The 27,467-nt window shown below is 41.2% G+C and overlaps 1 protein-coding gene across 2 annotated transcripts; it reads right to left on the bottom strand.

Annotated features, from left to right (window-relative positions):
- Positions 1-3,181: 3,181 nt before the first annotated feature.
- G3BP1 (G3BP stress granule assembly factor 1) lies at positions 3,182-26,054 on the bottom strand. 2 transcript variants are annotated; one of them, XM_074838152.1, is made up of 12 exons: positions 25,923-26,054; positions 12,923-13,036; positions 11,570-11,651; positions 11,177-11,350; positions 10,229-10,319; positions 9,639-9,732; positions 9,050-9,254; positions 8,158-8,259; positions 7,425-7,536; positions 6,872-6,997; positions 6,654-6,784; positions 3,182-4,271 (listed from the first exon to the last, which is right to left on the bottom strand). In XM_074838152.1, the coding sequence occupies exons 2-12, from the start codon at positions 13,015-13,017 to the stop codon at positions 4,065-4,067; spliced, it is 1,419 nt and encodes a 472-aa protein (XP_074694253.1). In that variant the 5' UTR covers positions 13,018-13,036; positions 25,923-26,054; the 3' UTR covers positions 3,182-4,064. The 2 variants fall into 2 exon arrangements, with proteins under 2 accessions (XP_074694253.1, XP_074694254.1); XM_074838153.1 differs by having other exon boundaries at positions 6,654-6,763.
- Between the last annotated feature and the right edge of the window lie 1,413 nt (positions 26,055-27,467).

Genomic DNA, 27,467 nt, shown 5'->3' with positions numbered 1-27,467 from the left:
ACACAGTGTTACTCTAAAATCTGCTGTCTTTAAGGAATGACGGAGTTCAAAAGCATTTTACTCAGTTGTTTCACATCTCATAACCGGATAAGCTATTAACAAACCTCCTCATCCCATCCTCCACACAACACACAAACGAGATTATCAGGATCTTAGGAGAGCAGTTTCTCAAGTTACTAGCCAGGGTAAGAATGGAACTGCTGGGAAATGAAATAATCACCGAGATAATTATTTCCTGCTAAAACATGCACAACTTGAGGAAACTGCTAGTGTGCCATGTGCTCTTAGCCCCAGGCAGCAGCCGTGTAAAGAGAAACAGTTAAAAAAAACCCACATTTTGTTCAAAAATATGTCCCTTTGAAATGTGCAGAATCAGCAGCTGCAGAGATCAACTCCAAACCTTCATACTTGCACCCAGAACCATCCTTTTCACCAAGGAAAGTGGACTCCCAGGTCTAAGGGACACCCCTTCCATGTGGCACTGCTGATGAATTTCTCATTCAGATTCAAGTCAGAGCTCGCTGTTACCCACAGCGTGTAGGCACACAGGATGTTTCCCACTCCAGAAGTAAATCCTTTCTGCAAAGCCCTACTTCCAGTAGCGTGCTCAGCACCTCCACACTTGCCTCTATGTGGCTAGTGTACATCCAGGAACACCAGAGCTTCAGCTCTGAGCAAATTTAAAAAAAATAAAAGAACCTGTAAACAGGGCCCTGCAGAGCCAGTGTTCCCTGCCTGCATCCTCAACCACAGAACAAACACCTGCAGTCCTGAACACAAAAATTTCTGTTCAACTCTGTACAACAGCCCCATGCAAGTCTGCTGGTACTTGAATACTCCAGGAGTTTCTCCCTGCACAAAAGGGGATAACTAAGCCTGGTTAAATGTGCAATGCCTTTAACCAAACATACAGCAAAGGCAGCACAGCTTCCAGTTCTGGTTCAGGTGGTGTGAAATACTACTGTAAATGAAAGAGTCTTAATTTTACAGTATTAAGATTAGCCAGAAGAGGCCAGATCACACCAGTCATACATGAAACCCCTGTGCTCTCACAGAAGGACAGATCATTAAGTTATAAAGATCATTAAGGTTGTTCCTGACACTGTCCGTGTGGCTTGTGTGGGTGCAAAAGCAGCCTGTGACAGGTCTGACCAACTTCTCTGCACTTCCTGCTCCCCGCAGAGCACTGGGACATCAAGAGCACTTCAGCAAACACCTCATTGTCTCGATTAAAGTGGAGGTGCTAGCAGGGAGACACACAGCATCTTACCCATTTGAGACAGCCCTGTAGCATTTTCCTTCCTAGAAGAGTTAGGCTCCCTTGGTTATTAGAGGTTAGCCGCCTTGTAGCTATTTGAGTTCAAGGCAGCCCGCTGAGGCAAACTGAATCGTGACTTCTTCATAGTCATCTTCACCATTAACGCACGCAAAGCACTGAAGACCTTACACGTTGAGGTTTTAACAGCACAGCAGTGCAGAAACCAGAAGGGCTTGAGGCTTACTAGAAAGTTTAAACAAAAAAGCCAATGTGACAACATTCTACAGCAGGTCTTTTCCATATACTTTGTTATTAGCTGGTCACAGAACCACCAAAATGCAAATATTGAGTCACTCTACATTTTGTCAAGATGCTGTCAACATAAATTGCTTTTGACAAGTATTTCTTTACAAGACATTCCAAAAAAATTTAATGTAAATATTTTATTTTGCCTGTCATCTTGGACAAGAACATCACTTTCTGGGTCAACGTATTGAGAGTACGATTCATATGAGAACAAGCATACACTTCACCTTATAGCCTTTTAAATTCTTCACTGACATTCCTCAGCTCTTTCTCAAACCAGTCAGAACTGTGCAACTCCCACTACAAAAATGGTGTTTCAGGTTTACAGATGCTTTTGCAGATTTGGTTAAGAGCTATAAGAGCTTCTATTAATAAATAGCACTTTGATAGGTCTGAAGTGCAACCTGCTACTGCAGCCTTGGATTTAACATCAAGAACAACAGGAACCCAACAAATGAGATGGAAAAAATATCATTAACAAGGACAGAGTTCAGTGAAAGACTTCCATTGCATACCTTTACCTCACAGTCATTCCTGATATGAAAAATGCAGAAAGTTTTTTTTTTTAAAAAATACCAGTTACCACCACAAGAGGAAGCAGTATATATTTCCAGTATGCTGGCTGTGAGAGCATACCACAGCTATTGCTGTCACAATTTGCTCTCCTCCAATTCACTAAGATATTTAAGTCTTCAGGAACTGACTATAAGCAAGTCAATCAGAGAAACATTCGTAAGGAGGGAAGAGACAAACAGCGTAACAACTCTGAAGATGCAGATAAAATAGAACAGAAACCAAAACTCTACTGACATTTAGTACAACCAGGCTCAACCACTAAGTTTAGCAATTAAAAGGCAAAAAATTACTCTTCTGGAACAGGTAATACTTATCTGCCCTTTGGGCAAGGGCAGTTTTGTTCTAGCTTTAAAGCAAGAAAAGGTCAAGAGAGATATATTGCATATGCACAGCAATTATATTAATAAATCAAGAAAACATGGAAACAATGAACCCTAACACAGATAAGCAAACTGCCTAAGCACCTCTTTTGTATTACCAAGAGCTCTGAAGGTCTGGTGTAGACTCAAAACTGCTGTTTTCATCCAGATGTTTAACACCACACATTACAGAAATAATACTGCTTTGTGCAGTACAATCTTACAAGATTTCTGATTGAAATTACCCAGTTTTGTTTTTTGTTTCATCTTCTTTCAGAAGCAGCAGAGAGCATTCAACATCCTTCTTAACACCAGGGCAGACAGGCACCTTTTGCACTTGTGACAAAGATGGCATCCATCCACTTCAGGACTGGCAGAAGCAGGGATGAAATTAATGCCTAAACTGCAAAAATAACTCTATAACATACAGCAGTCTGAACTGTAAAGGATGTGACAGAGGTACTTCTGCTTTGGTTGTACTTTTGCAACAATTGTAATGGGGCCTGCCCAGCCTCAAATCAATCTTATTAAATTCTGCATCCAAAAAGTACTTGTTTTCAATTTCTAAATGCAAACTGATGAACAGAAGGTATTAAAAACTTCAGCTATAACCACCTCTACCTAGTAAACCTAATGACTGAAAAACCTCTTCCCCTTGGAAAAACTCCAACATACTCTTAACTTGATAAAGCAAATCTAGACCTTTTTTATTTTTATTTTTTTTTTTTAAACAATTTGCCAAGACTGGAATGAGAGATAAATAGAAGGCACAACAATTTTGCTTTTTTTTTTATACAAATACAAACTAAACATGAAAAAAACTCCCTATTTCAATAAAAAATTTCACAAGTTCAGGAAAAGTGTTTTAAGAGTCAAGTTCTAGACATTTAAAACCTATCCCACAATCCAAAATTTTAAAGTGGTAAAACAGTAGCTCGAATTCCTTTCCGTGATCACGTATCAAAAGAAAAAAGATTTTACAGATACCCATTATTCCACTTTACAGCGCCACAAAGGGAAAGGTGAATGTCAATTTTTCAAGTGGCAATATCTCCGGACCAGAGGCTGTTCGTATGACCCTCAAAGAATAAATCAATAGTTTTGTTTTTCTGCCCTTGAAATACTTGTCAAGTACTATGCTTTCCTACAGGCTCTTGAACGCATGCACGTGAAATATTATTCCACTGACTGAAACGCACCCAAATTCAGTAGAAAGGGGGGGGGGTAGAAAAAAGAAAAAGAAAAAAAAAAAGACATTCCTTTAGGAGAAACCACTGGTACCAAAAAATCCAGTCCGTAAGTTTGAGGTGAACAAGAAAATTCAGTTCTTTTCTTTTTAAAATCCACTTTTCCTAAAACGTTGTTCCACAAAGCTGGAATCTGGGACAAGGACTAGAAAAAAAAAAAAAATCACAAAACCATAACACAAACAAAAAAGGGGCCAAAATAGTATCAAACGTAGCAGTCTATACAGGCTAGGGCCACATTCCAAGATACCCAAGGCTGAAATTCACAAATCTGCAGGAAAAAGGGTTTGCGCCACCATGTCAACATCCATGATGCATTCACTGGCGTTGCCCGATCCCCCTTCCAGCTCCAAATCCTGGCTTCTGGGACATTCCTCCACGCGGAGGCCCTCGAATCCCACCTCCCAGCCCCCCACGAGTGCCTCCAGGTCCACGTGGTCTGTTATCTCTGCGGTCACCCTCCCTGGCAGCTCGTGTTTTCTTCTCCTCCACATTCAGGCGCACCTCTCCCCTGAACATGATGGGCTGCAACAAAAACAGAAAAGGCACTTTAATATCTCACCAGTAACTCTTCAACGTCAAGCAGATTTCTGCAACCTTGTCTCATACCCTCCTCTTCATGAAAGAAATCTGAAGTGTTTTATGTTGGTTACTAGAAGAAGGTGATAGTCAAACTATGCATCCAGTCTGTGGCTTTACTGGAGAAGATATAAAAAAAAAAGATGCGGAAGAGTGACACAGAAAAGCAGTCTTAGGCTTAACACTGAGCGTTCTGACACCTTTTAGAAAAGGAATTGAACTATTAACAGTAACCTCCTTCCATTAATAAGTGGCAATTCAGTGTGCCACCATGCAGAGTCCCAGCTGATTTTTCTTGTGGCATGAAGAATGTCAGATCCCCTCTGCCACCTTTCTATACAGGCCAGTGAAGTTTTTCCACTTAGGTCAAGCTCTATTTTTTAGAACTGCAGCAACAAGTGGTCGTTTGACTGGGATGTTGCAGTCCTGCTCCTCTCTGTTCTTGCTTCAGTGAGGTTTCCCACAAACCTCACTGCAGACAAAAAGCTGAAGTCTGCAAGAATTCACAAACTACAGGAACAAGGACTCACTTGTTTCAAATTATTCCTGCAGTTGCATAAACAAGAACATGAAAAAGATGATCCATCCTTGGCCCAGGCACAACGCTTCCTTATCAGATGGAACGACTAGCCACTCACTTCTGTGTTGACTATAGAAGCAGAACAGATCTAAGCACACTGCCCTCCTCTAGCCATCAGCTGTGCTGGACAAAGATCGAAGCATCATGTTACAGCCTTATTACCAAATCCAGTGTAAACTCCCACATTTCACATCAGGCAGCAGACATCAGGTTTAGTTTCACTGGCTAAGAGTCTATCAAAGCCTTTAACACTCATTTAGAGCAAAGCTCGTCCTGCAAAAAGTCCTACTGCTTCAGGCATACATTTGCTCAAAGCACTGGGCTCATCTTCAAAACAATTCACACAGTGGATACTACAAACAGAATTTAGTGCTGTTCAAAGCAGGCTAGGAGGTTGTTAAACTGCTTCTATAAGACTTAGGTCTATATAAAAAAAAGGTCTTATTCCAGAAAACCATGCCCATCCATTATATCTTCAACATTTACATGGGCTTGCAGAAAAAATACTCTAAGGGCACCAACTATTATACATTCAAAGTCTAACTTGGAAGGCAGCATTCACTCTCCATTACACAGAGTGGCACAGCTGAACAAGTAAACAAAGGCCACAAATCCCTCAGCTGAGTGTGCCTTTGGTATTCCCTGGACAACTCAGCTCTTAGCTACCTCCCCAAGGGCAAGGAAACTCACAAGTGAACATGTCTAATTTGCTTCAGCAAAAACTCAAACATGCAAGTTTAAGTCACTGCTGAAGGTGTTCACCTATTGCTTGACGCTAAGAAATGGCTTAAGGACCCACTGTCACTGTACTACTTGTTCCCACACCAATTCAGACCAAAAGTCAACCAGATTTACTCAACCTACTTTTAGCACTGGTTTCAAATCACTTTCGACTTTACCCTAGACCTCACTGGAACTGCCACTTATGGAAGTATCTCTATCAGCATTCCAATCTTGAATTGCCAGCTCCCTGCAAGAGTTCCAGGGCTGCTGGGGTTCATATACACTAACTCATCAAGCATTGCCACCAGTGTTGCCAGCATCCCACAACTAAAGGTGTCCAGCCACATGAAATATTCCAAACTCATACTTAAACTCAAGGCTTAAAAATCTACACCAAAGTTACCTTTCACTTTAAGAACAGGAATATACTGGCAATACTGTTGTACAGTAAGGAATAAAGAAGAAAGGATGTCCCTGCCTGGTGAAGAGCTAAGCTGTAAGTAAGCACACTGCACAGCCATTATGGTGCATCCAGATCCACTGCCTACCACCACACTGTACAGTCATGGGGTGCACATTTCACATTAGCAACCACTGCTAACAAGCTGAGCAGGGACCTCCTGCCTTTGTTAGCAGAAATTCTTTTCAACATGCACACTAGTATAGCTTCTCCCTTTCAACCTCTTCTTCTCAAGCTCTTTGACAAACAAGATTCTACTTGTCCATAGGGTCAGACTCTTATCTTGCCTTCCTGAAAACTATTTACCTACTTCCTAGGTAGAGCTCAGCAACTTCCCATTGGAAAAAGGCTCTATAATGAATAAATTCATGTTCACCTAAGTTGTTACAAGCTAATGACAAAAGGCCCAATCTGTACAAATGCTGCACAAGCCTTGGTAATAAGAGGGAAAGACATCACACCTACTTTAATATGCTCAAGAAAGGCCAAAAGTAGAATCTTTTCTTGTTAGAGTAATCTGAAAAACACTGCCTGTTATTAAACCACTGACTAGAATTTTATTTACCCTGCTGCTAAGGATCTTCTGAACTGGTTCAGGATCATCAAACACCACAAACCCAAAATTGGGGAGCTTTCCACCACTGTTGATGCGGAGTTCAACAACATTGCCATAGCCTGCAAGAGAAAAGCCAAGTTCTTGGGTCATACATTAGAATGCTCTGTTGACCACGCTTATGGCTGCAACCCCCAAACCCTGAAAGCACAGCAAAGCAACTAACTTACTTTGGAAGAAGTCTTTAAGTTCAGTTTTATCCACATCGTGGGGAAGGTTCCCAACAAACAGCTGATGACTGTCTGGGTATCTCACAATCCGTCTAGTTTCCACATCACCTTGTTCACCCTCACGAACTTGAACAGAAAATTAAAACTTGTTTAAAGAAAAGTCAGTCCCCCAACAAACAAAAAGAACGAAGCCATGGTCAGAATTAGCACCTTATAAAATAATCAGAATTTACACTCTATTTATCCAATCATATATATATAAAAAAAAAGGTAAGCATTCTACACTAGCAAGTTCATAACTGTTGGCTATTTATCACCTGACGGAAGCCAAACACTTGAGTAGAAACTAAATAGTTCAACAGAATGCTAGTGAAACTCAGCTCTGAAGCTTACCAGACATTCAGACCAAGATCATCTAAAATAACCATATCCATGAAAGTAGAAATAATTCTCTTACTGACAAAATTAATAAGACTTTAAAATCTTTAATCATCATATTGCTTCCCCAAAACCAAATAGCAGAAAACAGTTTACTCTCTGTAGCTTCTCTTACTTGGTCTAGGACCCCTCTGTGGTGGGATGCTTGTTCGCTGCTCCCTCACTCGCTGATCCCTCTGAGGTCTCTGAGGTGGGGTCTGAGATTCAGGTTTTGCCTCAGGGCGGGGCTGTATAAATTCAAAAAGGGAGTTAACAAGAAAGAATCAGACATAATGGTAGGGTTCAGCTTTTAAGAGCTCACTATCAAGCTGTTGATAAAATAGATTGAAAATACAGGAAAAAAGTTGTAATTCTTTCCACCTGGCACTAAGATGCATGTTAGTTCACATTGGCTTATATGTTAAAAGCAAACACGTCACTTAACCAAGTTAGAATTTCAAAGTAACCCCATTCACTGTTCTATAAAATAAAGTGTGTCCGCCCAAAGTGCAGTGGCAGTTACACAGACTGTATTACACAAACTCATTCATGACAAAACCTCATTCACGAATAGGCAGCGGAAAATGAAAAGTTGCCTCTTGTTAAGAAGGTGCAATCATTTTAGATGACAGATACATCCAGCACTCACATGAACACTCCCTGGTTTTCCTCCATGAGAAACAATTCTTTCTCAACCAAAAAGTCAAGAAAAAACATTTTTATGAAGTCTATCAGGAAATATTGATTTTTAAAGTCTTTGGAGTCTGAGAATTCAGATCATGAGCAAGCAGATTTCACTAATTTTCCCCCACCTCAGTTTACTGTCAGCCAGTTTAGCACTTAAACTTCTCTAGGTGCTGGATTCATACCTGCGAGACTGGTACTTTCACAACATGAGGTGGTATTCCTGATACTGGAACAGCTCCACTAGGAGGGAGGTTCTTACTGGTTACTGATGCCCAGGAAAATGTCTTAAAAAAAAAAAAAAAGAGAGGATATTGTGACTCAACTCCAGATGCTTTTAATCTTCTGAAATATATTCCTGATAGTACATATAACAGACACAGGATACCATTAACAAAATTTAACCTGTCCTTGAAATTCAGGGTCCAGCCACTAGCAGTTTCCCCATAACTTCCCTCAAACATTTAAATTCAAAAGACTTAAGTGTAATGAGAAGGGAGTCACACTTCCACCCTATTTCTAAATTCTACATAGAGTTGAAATAGGACACAATAGTGGCCTAAGACCAAGCATCACATCAAGGTTAACCAAAGTACTGGTTTCCCGAGTACCCATTTGTCTACTTTTGCCTCCCTTATTGCTGAAAAGTGACAAAAACCCCCAGTATATAGTCACATAAATAAAGTCACATTTCACCCATTTTCCTGATTCAGTACGTTGGTTGCAGTCTGTTCAGAATTTCAGCAACTGTTTACAAACAATTCGAGCCTCTCACTGCTGCCATAGTTCCCATACCTACCAAATATACAAAGCCTTGCTTCAGCTCTGGGTATTTTAACCAACTAGTTACTAGCTAGAATTTCAACTACCTGTTATTGTATAGGAACTAATGGGAAGGAGGGAACTGGTCATGAAACGAGTAATTTGAGGAGGGGGGGATTACACAGTATGTAAACACTTCTAATTCCAGGTATTTTTCCTCTTGCCAGAGAGGATCACACTCTATAAAATAACAGGAAAGTCAAACATACTGATGAAACCACCACATCATAGAAAACAGCCATCCATTGTCATTACCCTGGAGTCCTCTTGCACTGCAGGAGTTGGATCAGCAGGAGCTGGAGAAGGACTCTTTTCCACAGTCTCTTCTGGAGCCGACTCCTCTAATACTGGCTCAGATTTTTCTTCCTGCACCTCTGGTTCAGGTTCCTGTTCAGGTTCTGGCTCTGGCTCAGGCTCTGCCTCTGCAGCCGTCTCTTCTAGGTGTTCCTCAATGTCATTGCTATTATACAGCACCACAAAAATCAAGAAAAAAAGAGGTGGTATTGTATTTGATTCTATTACTTGGTAGTAAGGAATGCCGTTTGTCCAATACAGAAGTCAGACACATTGCATTCAAGAGGAAGAACAAGGCTAATCTATCTAAATTAAGGCCACATTGCACAGGGATGAAAGTTTCACACTGTTATACTATAGAGCAGCCAAAACATTACATCTACTGAAAATGCAGAGTCTAACAGCACTTTGGTTTCAGCTGCCCAATAAACAAAAATCTTTTGACTGTCAAAGAGGAGAATCATGAGTAGCAATAAATTAATTTGATTTGTTCTACAAGCAGTCTGTATTACACAACACCTGACTTCATCTACTAAGATATTATTATTACCTGACAGCCTGCTCATAATAAGCACCAGTATCATCAGGAACAGCCTCAGGTGTCTGCTGTCTTTCCTCAGGTTCCTCCCCTTCCTCCTCTGATTCTAAATGAAGTTAGGAAAGGAAAAAACACACCACACACATCTTTAGTACTTGTTTCAAACGCAAGGCATCACCTTCCACAGCACGTAGGTGAAGTCTCTGCCAACGAGCACATGGGAAGCACTATCAAGATGTGACATGGAACATTTCCTTATACTTCTGCTATCACTTTGGTTACTCTGTTTTGACCAAGGTCAAACAACATGTTCCAAATCCTTCAGAGAAGCAGATTTATAGCCTACAAATCTGACCACAACTGATAAAATAAGTCTCACTGTTCTTTTAATATAATATGCCAGAAAAATAACAATCACCTGCATGTCACAGTTCATTGCTGGAGTGCAATGAAACTACAGGCAAGGAAAAAACCTAGAAGAACATGAAGTTTAATGCTTATCTGCCTTCTCCAGCAAGATTTCCTCTGGTCTGGGAATGGAGTGTTGGTGTAGACCCAGAAACAAATACCAGTAGAACCATCCAAAAATTCATACTACTCACCCTCTGGAGGCTCAGTGTCAGAGTCACCAAAAACCTCATCTTGGTAGCGGAAGATATCATTGTGGACATAAAACTTGTTTGCAACAGAACCCTGGAAACAAATCAAAGGGAGGAACCAGGTCAAATACATCAACTGCAGTAGTGTAAAAACTGAAATAATGAGAAAACAAGAACAGCTGGAGCAAATCATCCTTCCCACATAAGATACATCCAAACTAGCCTCCTTCAACAAAATGTGTGTTATTGGAGGCAGGGGAAGGCGTGGGGCAGGGGGAAGATGGATCATACTAGCAAGGCAAGTATGCCTGGAACAATGGACAAAGAAATCATAGTAGTGCTTTTAATGCCAATAGTTCACAACACTGAGAAAGCAGGAGTGAGAACTTCCTGGGGTGTAAAGTACCAATTCTTAGCTCCAAGTCAAACTGAAAAATAAAGTGATGTTGCAATACACTTTTTTTCACTATCATTGTCAATTATGTGAACTGATTTTGTACAAAGAAGGTGTCTATTTAAAAAGCCACCTCAAATGCTCAAATACAACAAGAAAGTCTGGAACCTGTGTCTTCAATGACAGGAGGCATTTTCCTCTTTCTACTAGTTCTTTCCAGTAAAAGGACCAGTTGCTATGAGGGCAAATCAAAGACAATAACTTTTAAATGCTTAAGCAAATATATGCATTGCAGATACCTAGTAGCCAGAAATTAGTATATTTACAACTGTAAATATCCTGAAAAAAGCCCTGTAACTGATTTCCAGGGTTAGCGTACGACCATACAGAAGTGGTGTAATTTCCTAAGGAATTTGCAGACCATTACGGCTAAATTTTGTGGCAAACTACCTTCCGAGTCTAACCATTCAGACTCCAACACTAAACCAGACAGGCCTCATTAATCCTGACATGAAACTAGAAGCACTATCACAACACTAGCGCTCAATGCAGCATACCTCAGGTGCAAGTACAAATGTTTGCATGAATCTGCGCACAGGCTGCATGTTATTGGAGAGTTCTCCCATCACCTGGACTACAACACCATCATTGAGAGTAGCATGAGCATCCACATGACGAATCTTTGTGTGGCAATCCTTGAAGTTTAATGACAGCACCTTCTTGTGGATATCCTGTGAAAGAATGGTATACAGGTTACACTGCAGAAGTCATTTCTGCTAAGGTAGCAGCTTTCGAAGAAAGCAAAAACATAAACCACTATTTCATAATATATTCTGTAACTCTAGGAAAGCACTTGAACAAAGAGGGATGAATCACAGCTGGATATGTGTCTCTTCTCAACCACAAAGGTGAGACAAAAGAAGGCAAGAACAGTAAGTTTAAGTACTTACAGACTGCCCGTAGACTGCATCAGCTGGTTTTCCATTAGAATCCAAGCCACCATGGACATAGGAAGAGTTCTTTCCGTAAAACCTGTTGGAAAGAAGTATTTTAACACTAAGCTTTGTTTATGTAAGAACATTGAGCCCCTACATTAGAGTGCACTATGAATAATATACTCTCAAGCAAGTTTTCTGTCTAAATTATTTGGAATACAGCCATACAATTCCATAATCCTGTTAGCAATTTGCAGGCAGGGGGGTTTTGATCAAAAGGGAAAACACAAAGCTCTCCTGTGTAAACTGTAGTGTTCAGATATGTTAGATACCCAAGCACTAACAGCCAAAACCAAAGTCTCACAGGAGGATGGGATTAGATCATCTAGCTCCCCTTTTCTCCGCAGGTCCCTAAAGCAACATAGTACCCTGAACACCCACGATGCTGAAGGCTTCCCCTCAAGTTCTAGTTTAAAGCCTGAGCAAGGAGCAATGGTATTTTTTTGTTCATCTACACTAAAGAAAGTACTGCAGGTAAATCTTCTATTTTATGACTCGGATATTACAAGCTAAAATGTCATAAACATCACGGGACTGTGTTCTGCCAGCAGATAAAAGGCTAGAACTGAATTCCATGGCACAGTGTAAACCTGCCTCTGACCCAAACGGACGAGGTCAGCTGTCCACCTCGGTGGAGGAATACTCTGAATAAGTGTTCCTGAGATTGGAAGAAGGAAGGTTTCGGAAATTGTTTGTCTAGCTACTCAAAGCACAGCAAAACAAAGCGTATCTTCAAAAACAAGGTTAGTTCTAGTAATGTAGGATACCTGCCAAATCAAACAGGACCAATTTGTTCATATAACAGATTGTAGTTTGCTGCTCATTCATAATTTCTCTGATTTCCCTTTAAGAAAGAGCTGCTGATATGACTATCAAGACATACTAATATACAAGCATACATAATTTTCAACGTTCTTCCCCTAGTCAGGAACTGTATCAAGACAAAACTACAAAAATTCTTAACTAAATAACATTTATCCAACTTCCATTTATATTGATTACAACCAGAAGTGGCAACACATTTTTGACTTATATTTTTCTTTTTTGCTTAGAATACATGTCCAACAGCATTTCAGTAACAACCAGAACACACATATTTCAAAAATTCCTGTAATCTTTGTTATCCATGTTTTAACCCAGCTGATCAAAACTGAAAGCAAACTTCACCCAGAGTCTGCCTTGAGTAAATCAGATTTGAGTGTCCAAATTCAGCAAGCCAAGACATGGTAATAAGCTTATTCACCAATATTAACATGCAAATTAAAAAATTTACACCAAAAGACAGATTAAAGTGAAGCAGAGCTTTACCTGTGCAAATAGTCGGGTGCTTGGTTCAGCAGAGTATAGTACTGCCTCACGAATTCCCGCCCGACCAGCAGGGGACTTGGCTTCTCCATCACCATTTCTTTGGTCAACTGAAAACTACGGAAAAATCAAAAGCTTCGTAAAACATGAGCACTTCACATTGCTGTTCACATACTGATAGCATAAGCCACATAATCACAGTAGAAAGCATGCACCAAAACCCACTAGCTGTTTTACCACAGTAAGCAGTTTAACCAATGTGTTTTCAGAGTCATCAGTCTTTGGTGCTGAGGGCCGCTGGATATCAAACCAGTGGTGAGAGAGGGAGATTACCTCATAACATACCAGCATTTAACCATCCTCCATACCCTCAGTAAAAAGCAGGTAGCAAGCAAGTATGGTTCAAGAGGATTTACTAAGTGGCTAAGTCATTTACAGTCGATCCAAGTTCTACTTACCTCACTTGACTTCACAATCAGTATTAAAAGTCAGATGTTCCACAGCAAAGCCTGTGCTAGTGTATTAGGGGCATTTTTAAAAGGTCAGAAAAAGTCCAATCTATTTTTATCAGCAGCACAGCACTCCTCGCTTGTGAGCGACAAGCACTGTAGAGGAATATTGGATTATATCAAAATTACTATGCTACAGACAAATGCATGCTGCTCTTCCCTTGCTTCCACCAAACTCAGCAAGTCACCTCTCACTTAAATCCAGATCAGACAAATGAACAGCGCCACCCACACCCAGGAACAAATGGATCCAGGTACCTTCTGCCTAAATTCCATGGATCTCTAAGTTACAAAAATAAAGTCTTTGCAGGTAGATTACACAGTATATCTATCTTCAGTCCATGTCAGTCAAAACCAAAGGACATTCCTGGGTTTTCTTGCTTTCAAATACTCATACACACTGTTTAAACTCATACAAGATAGGTTCAAACCGGTAGGGAAAAACACCAATACCAGAGCATATTGTTGCTACCTAATACAGAAACAAAAGTAGATTTTCTGCTTCATACTCAGTTATACCAATAGGTAGCAGAATGGGCGCTTAGAAGACAGTTTTGCTGTCGTTATATCACAGACTATATATGATAGCTAATCTTCCTTCAACTATTCAGGCCCTGTAGTGCTGACAGTAAAGAGCTAGTGAAAGTGCTATCCGCAGTGAGTCAAGCAGATGTCAACCAAGAGGGCATTAAAAGACCACATGCAGCAGCTGAAAGAACCTTCTCCCCATTATCCCTTCCCCTACACAACTCTTTCCTAAACCCATGGTATTGCAAATTCAGTATGTACATATTTCAGGTGTGTTGTGAGAATCAAAACTGATACCCACTAACCTGAGGCCTCTGAAAAGCAATTCAGGAGTCATCATTTAGTTATCTGCTTTTATTTAAGACTGCACAACTATAAATAGCTTCAAGAAGTGACAACATCATCTAAAAAAAATGGAAGTCAAACTAAGTGGTCTGGTCCTCTAGCACAGACTAATCCAGATGGAGTCCACAAAGTTCATGCCTAGGCAGTTATGTTAATAGCATCCTGTGTCCTGGGTAAACAGAGTTGCCCACAACTATCATCTGAACAAAGCAAGAGGGAAAGAAAAACAGATTGCCTCTCTAATGTACTTGTACTAAGCCTTGATCCAGTTCATTCAGGGATCTTGTTTGACACTTCCATTATATTTCCTGAATTTCAGAGTAGGCAGCCTTTAAGTGCTAAGAACGGACAACGGACTATGGCTTCAAAAGACAGAGGTGACCTACCCAGTTAGTGTTATTACAGTGACAGTTTCAAATGCACACCGTAAACAGGCCTGCAAAGGAAGTTACAACCCCACTGCTAGATGTACCAGGAAGGCAAAACAGAAGCTTCAAACCCCAAAGAGAAGAACATACAAAAAAAAAAGACAACATGGCAGCCAGTATTTTGGATAAAACTAAGTCCAAACCAACCTGGCAAATTCCCTATCTCAAACATACTGTAATCAAAAGACACAAGGCAATGTTTAACCATACTGGCAGAACATACGGTTAATATATTTGAGGATGTGATCACACCCAACCCCCCAGCAATGGTCAGCACGCACTGCATCCAGCTTTGCTGGAGAACAGTACACAAATTCGTACCCTGGGAGGTACACAGTTTAAGGTTCAAAACAGAAGATATAACTAGAACTCTATTAATATGACAACAGGAGTTGCTGTAGTTTTGCATACATTGATGTGTTTTGCTCTGCTTTTAACACAACCATACACACATTTTTTTCACTTTTTAAGTTTAAAATAAATGCAAAGTCTACCCATTCTGGTTTTTAAACGCACTTTTTTAAAGTTTAAACACTAGGGAGAAAGATCTGTCAGGGTCCAGAGGACATGTACACACAAGCTCCTGCTCCTTCAGTAGGAAGTGAGCGTATCACCACCATACAAGGAAATATTACATGATCATGTCCAGAAAGGATAACACCAAACATGACCTAGAGCTGAAAAAGGCTTTTCGATACATTCAGAAGCTTTTGGTCATTTGAGGATGTTTTCAATAGCTAACCATGCAGAAAGTGATATTCCACGGTTGGGTCTGGCCCGCAGAAGTGCTCAGATTCTACAGACTGATTTTGTTTTAGGAAGTTCCCAGTATCTGTGGTTTTGAAGAAGCCTTCGAGTTGTAAGCGTAATATATTACAGATACAGATGTTCAAGACCAAGAACAGTCTGAAGTGACAAAAAAACCTCAAAGATATGAACTTGTTAGCCTTCTAGGGCATGTTAAATTAGATCCCCACAAAATATTATCAGACGATAAGAAAAAAAGCCACATGTAAAGAAAGGCTAAATTGTGGTACTACTGCTGATTTCTTCATTTGTTTCCTGTCAAGCAGTTGTGAAGCTCTATCATTACAAGGGGCAGGATGACTCTAAAGCAGTGGTAGTAGAAATGACAGACAAGACCCACACTTTTAGATCCAGTTGGCTTAACTGACAATGCAAGAGACTTAACTGCTCCACAACAGTTAAACTTGCCTCTGTGCTGCGACTTTACAGTTAGAAAGCCAGTCCTACCATATCCCCCAAGATCACCATTTGGAGTAAGACAAAAGCTCTATATAAAAGAGCACAGACATGTTGCTTGTTTACTCTTCCCTTTTTTTTTTTTTTTTTGGGGGGGGGGCAGGTTTAGGGAAGGCACAGGGGGTGCATTTAATTTCTTTGTAAAGACTACTTTCCCCTGGAATTCAAGCTTATTCCTATGGATGCCAATAAGCACGTTTTCTACTCAATTCTGCTAAGTGCTGAATCAGGCTCTTTTGAGAATTATTTTCAATTGCTTCTAGAATATGAACGTACAAAGCTTGATATCCTCGCATAATGGTAAACTGTTACCTGTAGCACTTAAATCTCAACAGCTCCTTCACCAAAAGCTTTCAGATTTTTCTTCAGTGAGAGAGTCCTCACTTGTGTTAACCCACTAGCACATCATCTTCAATGCTGTTCTGAGCTGTCCCAATGCTGTACTGAAGACATATTGAAAGTGAAGTGGCTTGTGCTGATTATGTCATATTTACATGCTAAAAAAAATTTTAAAAATAATCAAAGGACTTCCCTACTGCTAAGGGTGAAAAAAATCAATCAGAACTAACTCTTAACATGGGAAGAGGAATAGCAGAGTGCCCAATTCTCATTAAGCGGATCTGCAAAGAAATGGGAAAAACCTTTATGTGACCTAATCAGAGGACAACAATCTGTTTTTACTCCTGCTGCACCTGCTGCTACACTGCCAGTTGCCATCTGTTCTTGTTCTCCAGCCAGCACAACCTGAATGATAGAAGCCAAGCATCTCCAGAGAGAATATTTTTTCCCTACCACTCATAAGCAATTTTTTACTCCACTATTCTTTGACCTAAAAATAACTGCAAATATTTTATACTGCATTTTTACTGCACAGAGCACAATACTTCCAAATGCTTGAATTGTCACTACATTACTCCTGAGAGAAGCTTATCCACACATTCTTGTGTCAATTGAGATAATGATGAAAGGGTGAAAATTAACAGGAAAAGCTGAAAATCAGTGATTTAAGATTCATTCATAAAGATGCATTCATATCACTCCATATATGTAAAGCAAATTGGATAATTGAAATTATAACAAATACACTAGAACAATTCTGCAACATAACGGAGCCTTTTCCTTAAGCCAAGAGACTTACGGAAAGACAAATTCCTCCTTTACAGTGGTTATCACCTGGCTGGTGGAAAATTCCACCATCTGTTACAATGCTCCTACTTGGCAGAAAATCAGTGCCAGGCACTGAATTTCTAAAGTACAGTTATGTAAATTAGAGCCATTTATGTAAAATCTGTATTAGGAAATTCAGATTTAGGTCCATAAAACCTATTAGCGTATTAGTATTCAGAAAAATAACAGACTCAAAGGACACCCAACAGCCAGCACTGGTTAGTATTTCCTCAAATTGCTACACAGTGAAAGTGAACTAACCATTGCTGTTTCTTTTTTTTTTTATTATTATTATTTTTAAATCAGACAAGGAATTTAGTCTGAATCTTGTTCCTATTAAGACTTCCTACACAAAAAAAGTCTCTAATGTACATCACAGTGTTCAGGCTGGTGTAACAAGCCAGAGGACCAGACTGCACTGAAATAAAACACAGAAGTCTGAAAATCCCAAACTTTACTTCCTAACATCTGTGGCAATTTTAAACATCTTTTGTCAAGAACAATGTCAGTACTAACAGAAAGACAAGGAAAATTTACATTGAAGTATATTCTAAACAGGCTACAGTTTGTTTTTAACATTATCCTTATGCCTTTGTTCTCTGCCATCCTCATTTCCATATTTTTGACTTGCATTTCAATATAAGAAACGGTATCAGAAGATCCAGAGTTACTACAACGCATTATAGTTCTGTGTGATTGGAATATTACACAGCAGATACAGAGAACTACTCTGTGGCAGTTCACACTTTCTCTTTGGGCTATTCATGTGCTATGAGGTGACCCATTTGATACTACATTCCTGCCTATCTCTACAAATCAGTAGTTTACAGAGCACCAAAACAGTCATGTTGCATCCCCCCTTTAAATTACAGGTTTAACTACGATATTCTCATAGAGCTGTTACAGCATTTCCAGCAACTTAATCAGTTTCTATGAAATACAATTCAGATCTTTCATTTCTACAACTTTACCTCTAACTATACAAAAGCAACTCTGATGGTACGATTGATGTGTTACCCAGATGAAGATATTTTTCCCCTTTAAACCAGAATGCCAAACTTTTCAAGCAACTCTACACCCTCATTATAATATCAATTAATTCTTTAATATAAAAAGGCTTTTTCAAAACTTAAGAAAAACCCAGAGAAGCTCACATGGAAAAGAGGCGTCTGTATCTAAGCACATCACACCACAAAACTGGCAAACAGCAATTTTGCTAGACATTAAAGGTCTGGTCAATAGTTAATAGGATTGCATAATTAAGTGTCATTTGGGATTTCTCCAAGTTGCCTAGCAACAGGTGAGAGTGTTCAAAGACACAAACCATTTATCTATATGGAGTAACCACCACTAGAAGCAGTTACTACTGCTGCTTTGGACAAAAAAAAATAGTACAAATCAAATCATAACAAAAACTCCTAATATGTCTCCAACAAGCATGATACAGATTAAAAGTTAAAACAAAAGCAAAACAATTTGAGTTAATTCCAACTCTCCATACATTTTACACAACCAGCATCTGCTAGTGCTACTGACTAAGCAAAAAAAGAGAAGCTGGTACCTGTGTGAACTATGATACAAAACATTACAGAGTGAACAATGAAACACAAACAAGCTAAACTCGCATCACTAGGCAAATTCCAGTGTCCATCTCAACTGGGAGTTTATATTGTTACACCAGCTTGCTCTCAAGTAGCAAGAGTAATTTAAACCTTTTCAAGGAAACATGTATTTAAAACACTACAAGGTACCAGATACACCAAGATGTGAGATACCCTTCTTATTTTAGTAGACCCTTAACTATCTGAGGGGGAAAAAAAAACCCAAAAAACCAAAAAAAACAGAACTACCCCATTGTTGATCCCAAGCCTAAATTATTAAGTGCTGAAAAAAACATCTCAAATCAAGTGGGCAACCAAAGTCTGAAAACACTAGTCTCCTTTAAAAAAAAAAAAGGGTCTCTTTACTTGCCTCCCACTGGATGCAGAAGTAGACAATGTCACAGGGAACAGTGTCACAGCAATACAGCCTGTATTTTATAAGAAGCCATTACAGAGAATTGCCTGCATGCAACCAGTTCAACTTTTTTGTATTCTGACAGATTCAGAGGGAACATATTTTGTCTGAAAAGTTATCTTAAAGGTACCACTATTTCACGGGCAGCAAGGCACTTGGAAGTCAGAGCCTGAAAGCTAAGCAATGGGATAATTTATCCAATGAATAATGAAATATTTGAAGATCAAACTGGAACAAGTTGTGAGGTTACCAGCATTCAACTCTTACCAGTATCTCCTGGAAACATTGAGAAAGTCCATAAGATATACATATTCACTAGGACCTTCCAGAAGCAGACACTCCCCAATGGAGATCAGAGCAGTGTGAAGTGCTAGACACATCACGCAGACAGAGAAGCCTTTATTAATAATCTTCAAAACCAACACCTAAAACATGGATCTGGATCCTCAAACTTAACACAGTCATTTTTCCATTCACCACAGCAACTAGTGCCTACTGTATGAAAACCACACAACCTACAAAGACAGGCAGTGCCTAAGTTTATAGGGTGCTTGGTGTTACAAGGAGCTGGATCCTAAAAAAAAAATAATCATGGAGCAACCAGAATGCTGCATCCTTGGGCAAACAGCTTTCTGTGCTTAATTATCCCGACACTGCAGAAAGGCAGAGCAATACCTGAACACCTTTCTGAAGCTCTCTGGGATACACTGACCAGGGCACTATAGAAAAGCTAGACATTACATCAAAAACTGGGTAAGAAAAATCAAGTTAGAAGCTTAACTATTTTCTAATCAAAGTATCCAAGCAATCAATCCAAATTTAAGCACAAGAAAAACATTTTCATTACAAAATTAAAAAATAATTCAGGATTACATTCAACACTACCCATGCTAGTACTAAAAAACCCCTCTGCTTGCCAGTGGCAGATGGGAAGCCTTACTCAGCAACAACGCACAGCCCTTTAAACACTATAAGAATACAAATAAACAAATCATGAATTGCAGCAGAAGAGCTGTCATTCTAGAAGTCAGCCTGTGTTTTTGCTAACAAACCTAAGTGTGATCCACAAGTTGATGGATATGATGGAGCCTGCCAGTTTGCAGACAAAATTCAGCACTTCTTGTATTGTTCAACTCTGCCAAGAGACAAACTGAAGATGTCTACTGCTATTATTCAGAATTTGAAGGAACAGTGACCGTTTCAGAGAAATATAATTTCTAGAGCATCAACCTCAAAAGCAGAGACAAGAAATGCAAAGTCTACCGAAAGCATAAGTTAAGGTAGTTGAGACCAGCATCTCTACCTATACAGTAAGGAACGTTCATCTGGGGAAGGAAAAAGATACTAGATACTATTGCTGTAGTTAGGAGCATAAAGGTCCAAAAACAAACAGCAAATTAGGTCCTGTTTGAAAGGGGATGAAAAAAGAATCTGATATAGAATAATATTAAAAATTTGGTATTAAAGGTAAGTTATATCACAGAAGTTTCTCACCAAGATGTTTTGTTTGTATTCTCCCCTCAAAACACTTTGCCCTCCCTGAGTGCAGGGCCTATTTTGGTGTGGATTTGGGATTTTTTTTTTCTCTCTTCCTTTTTAAAGCAGTCTCAACTGGCTTCCAATTTTCTACTTTGTATCACACAATCATCACTTCCATTCAGCAACAAAAGAAAACAGCAATACAAAGGAGGAGGAGGATAGCATTTCTGCAGAGCAGCACAAGCATTTGAGTTCTTACTTAGAATTAGCAGCAAGAAACAGGTTTTATTCCAAGTTAATGTTTGTAACAGCTGCCCTATGCCTACAACCTAGCAAGGGTGACTTTTTAGGAGCCAAATTCGTGGAGTTCCCCTTTAGACTGCAGTTCAGGTATTTAGCATTACTTTTTGGAAAGTTCTGCTGTACAGAAGAAAAATACTCAGAAGATACATATCTAAGTTCTTTCTTATGTTAGAAACATCAGCAAACCAAGTTTCACACACAGTTTATTACTTACTTTTGCTTCAATAATACACTATAGATTTTTGATGGGGAAGTGAAATTTTTGTCTTCTATTCTCAGATGTCTCACTATGGCTTTGCATCCCTCAAGTCACCAGAAGTCACCAGAAGTTTCCTACTCATTACACGAAACTGATACAGAGTAAGCAAGGTGGAAGCTCTAGAACTAAACACACAAATTTAAGTTCCTTTACTTAACCTTTATTGCCTAAAAACAAGACAAAAAAAACCACCAAAGCATCAAATTAAACATCTTAATCCCTGGTACTTCTAGATGCCCAAGAGGCAAGAAGAGAGCTCTGGATTGATAGCTACCTTGCTAAATTCCTCCTGTGGCAGGACTTTGCCATTAAACACAGACTTGCAGAGTCTCAGAAGTACAACCTGAAGCTCAATCACTATTTGGGGATTTTTTCATGAGACAACTTCACCTGCAATAGGTCTCGCCACACAGGTCAGTCAATATTTTTTATTTTTAAAGCACACATAGACAATTTGATCATCCTCAGATAACAGCTTCCCCCCAGACAGTCACAATAGTCTGTACATGCACCAATTCCTTTAAATTCCTTTGTGCATTTCCAGAAATAGAGTTCTCAATCACTGAAAGTAGGTGTATTAGGTGAACAGCTCCAAAATGAATGGAACATGCCTCATCCCCTCTCCTTTTTATATTAGAACAGTTCTGGGAGCTGCTCATATCCTGCTTCAGTTTGAGAGAGAAAAACTGAAAATCATCTCACCACTAAAAAAGAGTAAGAAGGCTGCTGTAGAGAGACCTGCTGCAACATTAAGGTAAGATGATCTGACCTGCACCTAACTAGCAGCACTTCATATAGTCACAAAAAGATAGCTATGTTGCATTTAGCATTACAGAAAAAAATGGCCCTTGTGATTTGACAGAAGTCCAAAATTAACTCCTCTTGAAAATCTGAGTTCGTTCAAAATACAAAGCCTTGAGAATTCACAGAAATATTCCTACACTTTGTTTTTTAATAATCCTAAAATCAGATTCTCCTGAACTGGCTTTCTCCTACACCTGGCTGAAGGACTTTTCCACTTCTAACTGGACATATTCCAACCTCATTTACCATACAATTAGAAGCTATGTTATTCTGTGAAATTACATTTTAGCCATGCAAATTTCATTCTAAAGGGTGGTAGGATAGTGCTAGTCCGAATGGCTCATTTACTATTTTTTTTTAAAATGAAAAATAACAGTCAGTTTTATGCTCTCCAGACCGCTTCATGATAATGTAGCTACTTAGACACTATGATTTTGCCATTAGAACAGGTTTTGTTTTGACATCCAAGAGCTGCTCCAACAACTCGATGAAGTTGGCAGCAGGTCCAGTCGTCTTCTCTTAGGTCTGCAATTTTTCCATCTGGCTCCACTGCAGCTTCTTAAAGTAAAAAGCAAAAGTTACTCAGAAGAGGCAGATTAGAACACCTAGCCACACAGACATTACAGTGAAATTCAAGATCACTCCCACTTGGATTAAAAATCACCAGGATTAAGATTTAACAAAATATTTTCTGCATGCCAAGCAACAGATACGTGTAAAGAGTCAACTCCTTCACCTCTACCCATTTTAGCCACAGAAAACTCTTAATCTTCATACACCAACTGGATCCTAGCACTTAGGACTGATCTATCATGGCATTGTTATATTGTTAGACACTTAAAAACAAAAGAGAAAGCCTAATAGCAGAAAAAAACAGTACAGGGCAATGCAGAAGAAAATGGAAGACTGCCACCAGCATTTTAGAAGGCAGTATTTCACATTTGCCTCAGCAAGGAATCGGGTTCAGAACAGATTATTTGTATATAACTGACAGCTCACAATCTTCTAGCTCTGAAAGCAGTACTCCACCAGCTATGTCCTTCTGGAAGAGATCCAGACTTAATATAGCAAAACGGGGACCTCAGACCAGTGTAACATTCACCGCCTGCAAAGTTTTAGGGATTCTTTTAGAGTAGCTGAAAATCAGACTTTTTAATTTTTTTTTTTTTTTAATTAGTCAATGAAGTAGCTGAAGATTACCAAGTCTATTAGCAGTTTCAGCAAGAAGTTCATAATTACTTCACCTCTGGAGCTTTTATACAGGCACCTGTAAAAAAGCATCCAGTCTTCTAGACACAACTATCACTTTCACCTTTGGTTTGTTTCAAGTACAGCAGACCTCAGCCAGCATGAACAGCTAGCACCACCCTGCCAAGGCCCTGCTCTACTGCAATTCATTTGTCACGTTACTTAGACGAAAAGGCCCAGGTTCTACTATTAAAAACTAGAATAATCAAATGTTTTCTAACGCAAACAGGCCATCTATCCTAATCTTATGAGTGCTCAACAGGCACTACTGTTATGAACAGAAACACCAATATGTACTTACAGTAACATCTTTGCTTTATTTTACTTTCATTAAAAAGTATTCCCACTGTATGTGTTCCCCTCACAATTTCCAAGTCAAAAAAAGAAAACACTAGCTTTCTGAACCAACAAAGAGCCTGCTGTTTTATCAGGTGCATAAAGATTTTATGTTTAAAATTGAGATGTTCAAACTTAAGAGTATCATCAATTGCGTTGAACTCTATTGATGCTGTTGTGCCAGTAGCAAAACGAACAGCAGAGCAGCGATCTTATAGTCACAGGACAAACAAGTCCTCTTGTATGTTTTTGTTGTTTCTTTTGACTGCAAATGCAAAGAAACCCTACAGAAGAACCTGATATTTACACTTGACCCAGACAAAGGAAATCTTGCCCACCAGGTCTTCTACCTTAACTTTAATCATGTTTTCTAGTCTTCACCTTAAGCAGTTCGCACTTATAAAAATACAGCCTAGCAAAAAAAAGGTAGTTGCCTAATTCACACAAGAACTGGAGACCACTATTTAGCATCTGATGTACACATGATACTTTTAAATATAAATCTTCTTTTAAAAAGATAGATGCACATTTGCAAAGGTTCCAATGTTGACTCGATTCTTTTTCTAACAGATTTTGTATAATTACACTTTTTAGCATGTTTTAACATTACCTTTAAGGCAAACTAGTCCCTGGAACATGTGATGCCACCAAAAAAGTTGAGAGATCTTCATCACAAAGATGCTCTGTGACTATTAGGATATAAAACCTTAAACATATAAATATTTAGAGCTAGCTTTCAATTTTGCTACATATTCCATCGACTAAGCTTATGTTTTTTTGTAAAGCTAGACTCACAACATTAAGTACGCTGACTGAAACACCCCAGGAAAAGGCGAGTTCAGTTCACAGGATGTAAACATGCCACCACCAGTATCACTTAAGTATCACAGAACTGTTTATTTAAGAAAATCATTAGGTTTATTCTGTACAGAGAGGGAATAAGGAAAATGAAAACTTGGTCAAAGGGATGATTTTAGAAAAGATCTGAAAAGCAGTTTTTGTCTGTCAACTTCTGCACTCTCTACTCTTTAGGACACCAACCTAAAAAGTCCTGTTAGCTAAAAACAATCCAACACACACCCCACATTTGATTTATGGCACCTGGAAGCATTAGCTTTCAGAGCTTGATAGCAGTGTCCACATTTCCTAAAGCTGTCACTCCTGGCTGTGAGAGCACAGGCTAGACAAAAATAGCATACACTGGAAACATGGCGGCTTGCTGCAAATGCTGCTTTCAACCAATCGTGAAAAAAAAAAAAAATCATTTTCTTTAGAAAGAATACTTATTGTATGTGTGCAACCCTTAACATAAAAGGTCACCAGGTAAGCCGCTGAGAATCAGTAACACATTAGATCACCTAGATCAAGTCTAAAATGTACCTGTAAGATGTATGGAAACCTCTTCTCTGGTGTTGCTCCAGCAAGTATATCTAGGGCCTTACAAGAGTCTGGAAAGTCTTCATACAAGCACTACTTCGCATTTAAATCTTGGCTTAATCTCGGATCCAGCCAAGGTCATGCGGTAAGTCAGGGTAAGATACATGCTCTCCTTCTGACCGAATTATGACTCCCTGCATCTATAAAGTTAGAGCAGGGAGACAGACGCCTCCGATCTGATACACCAGCACGGACGACCTCACTATGTGAGCGCCCAGTATTACTCCCTCAATTTACAGCTACAACGAGCTATTCAAAGAGGTTATCTCAGCTACATGCCAGGCTTTGGGTCGTCTCATACCTAACCCCCACCCCCCTCAAAAAAAAACCCCAACAAACCAGCGGATGAAAAAACACCGGTCTGTAAAGCCGAGAACAAAGCTCGCAGCTCCACATCTCGACTCGCACAATGAAGGCCCGTGAACAGCCAATCCCCCCCCCCCCGCCCCCGCCGCAAATAACGCTCTCTAAGTAACCGCTGGCCGAGCAGCGCACCACCGTACCCCGCTCCCGCCTCCAAGTCTCGGAGAGCGCCGCGGGACCAGGAGGTTCCTCCCGCCCGAGGGCCCCGCTCCAGAGCCCCACAGGGGGCTGCGAAAGCCCGGCCGCGGGGTCGGACGGGAGAGCGCTCGCCACAAAGCGCCGCCTAGACCGGGCGGGCCTCGCTCGCGGGACCGGGACAGCGGGAGGCGCCTCATCGCCGGGAACGCTGGGGTGCACCGAGAGCCCCCCCTCCCCCAACAGACCGCGGCCTACCGCGGGGTGGGGGGGGCGCCTCAGGCCAGGCCTGGTGCGTGCGGCCCACAGCCATCCCCGGGAGGACGTGACCCCGCCGGTGGCTCCCGCCCGCTCCCCCTGCGGCCGCGGGCCCTCCCCCTCACCTGCGGGCGGAGCGGGACGAGAGCGGGAGGCGTCGCTTCACCACAGGCCTGCCCGGCGGACGAGAAACACCTCACGCAACGGCGTGCTCTGCCGCCGGCCAGATATATCCGGCGCGCAGCCTACCCCAACGGGAGGCAGAGCAGCCAATCAGAGAACGGCGGTCGCCTTCGCTCGGATACTAATTGGCTCACAACGGGAAAAGAGGCGGGAGGACAGCTGAGAGGCAGCTCAGTCTACCAACCATTCAGCCTGGCTCCGCGGAGCGGCAAGAGTGACCGACACCTAGCAGAATCAATAGGCGGTGGCGCTCCTGCTGTCGGGGTGGGACGAGACCTGATGGATTTCCCCTTTAGCCAATAGGACGACGCTACCCGCGCTGCCAGGCGCGAAAGGCGGGGCAAGCCTGACGCCGTAGTATGGTTGAGCCGCAGAGCAGCGCCCTTGAGAAGGTGCTGGTAAACCCCGTTATAGATCAGGGCGGTCCCTTCTGTGCGGCACAGAGCGCGGCAGCTAATAGCAGAGCGCAGCGGGCCCTGACGGACAGGCTACCTTCGGCGTTCTTAAAGGGACAGGCAGCCCGCCACGAGGGGCGGTGTTCCGCGCCCGGTACCACCCCCTGCTGGAGGAAGGGGACGGCGCCCAACATGGCGGCGGGGCGCGGTGGCGGGCCGTGGTGCGGTGTGGCATGACCCTGCTGTTGCTTCCCCCAGCACGGGGGCACCCAATCCCCGGCCCCCACAGGGAAGGGCCACAGACCCAGAACAGTGAACGGGCCACGGCCTCCCCCTTGGATGGCTGCGCCTCCTCCGGCTGCTGCAGCCTGCTCTGCACCACAGGTGCTCACCCAGCCTGAGGCCAGGGCATCCATGGCCCGGCACAACTGACCCGCTCACCTGAGAGAAACCACCAGTGAGGGTGGATAAAAGGAGCTTTTCACACTAAAGGGCTCCCGTGCAGCACAGCTGCCGAGGCCACCTCCACCAGAAACAGGCAGAAGGCTGTGGTCAACATCTCCAGGCTGCCCTTCCTTCACAACTTCTGAGCAAAGCAGACAGATGGATCGTCTGCCCCGGACGAAAGATAAGCCAAGCAAGGACCTTTTCTAACCCACCTCGCAAGGCCCAAATAGTCTTGCAGAGGAGGAGAAAGGCCTCGAAGCTCACAGATTCCTCACCAGCAGCTGCAGTGAGGAGAGCAGGAGGGCAAGGGAGCAGACAGTCAGCCTGAGCCAGCCAGCTCCCAGAAGGCCATAGCTTTCCACTTGTTTGTGTCACATCCCATCCCAAATGTACCTATGACATGAAGCAGTCAGAGATATATTTCACCATGTAAAAGTGACTTCTTCCCCACCACCATGTCCCTAAAAGCTGCCTAAAACCCTCCCTGCTATGCCTTGCAGCTAGAGATACAGTCAGTGGACTGGCATGGGGCCATGCTCAGCATTAATATCCTTCCCCCCCACACACCCTGGCTATTTATAGACTAAGCCACATTGCAATCTGCCAGTTCATAAATCAGTAGCGCGGACTTTACCAAGTTTAACA

Source organism: Strix aluco, chromosome 13 (genome assembly GCF_031877795.1).
Source record: "Strix aluco isolate bStrAlu1 chromosome 13, bStrAlu1.hap1, whole genome shotgun sequence".
Lineage (NCBI taxonomy): Eukaryota > Metazoa > Chordata > Aves > Strigiformes > Strigidae > Strix > Strix aluco.
Note: the sequence above shows the minus strand (reverse complement) of the source record. Positions and strands in the feature narration are given on the sequence as shown.

Coding starts and splice junctions, on each gene's coding strand:
- G3BP1 (XM_074838152.1), bottom strand. CDS start 13,017: ATGGTGATGGAGAAGCCAAGTCCCCTGCTGGTCGGGCGGGAATTCGTG. Junction 7,537..8,157: donor TGAAAGTACCAGTCTCGCAG/GTATGAATCCAG, acceptor GAATTTATACAG/CCCCGCCCTGAGGCAAAACC. Junction 4,272..6,653: donor AGAAGATCCTTAGCAGCAGG/GTAAATAAAATT, acceptor TTTTTGTTGCAG/CCCATCATGTTCAGGGGAGA.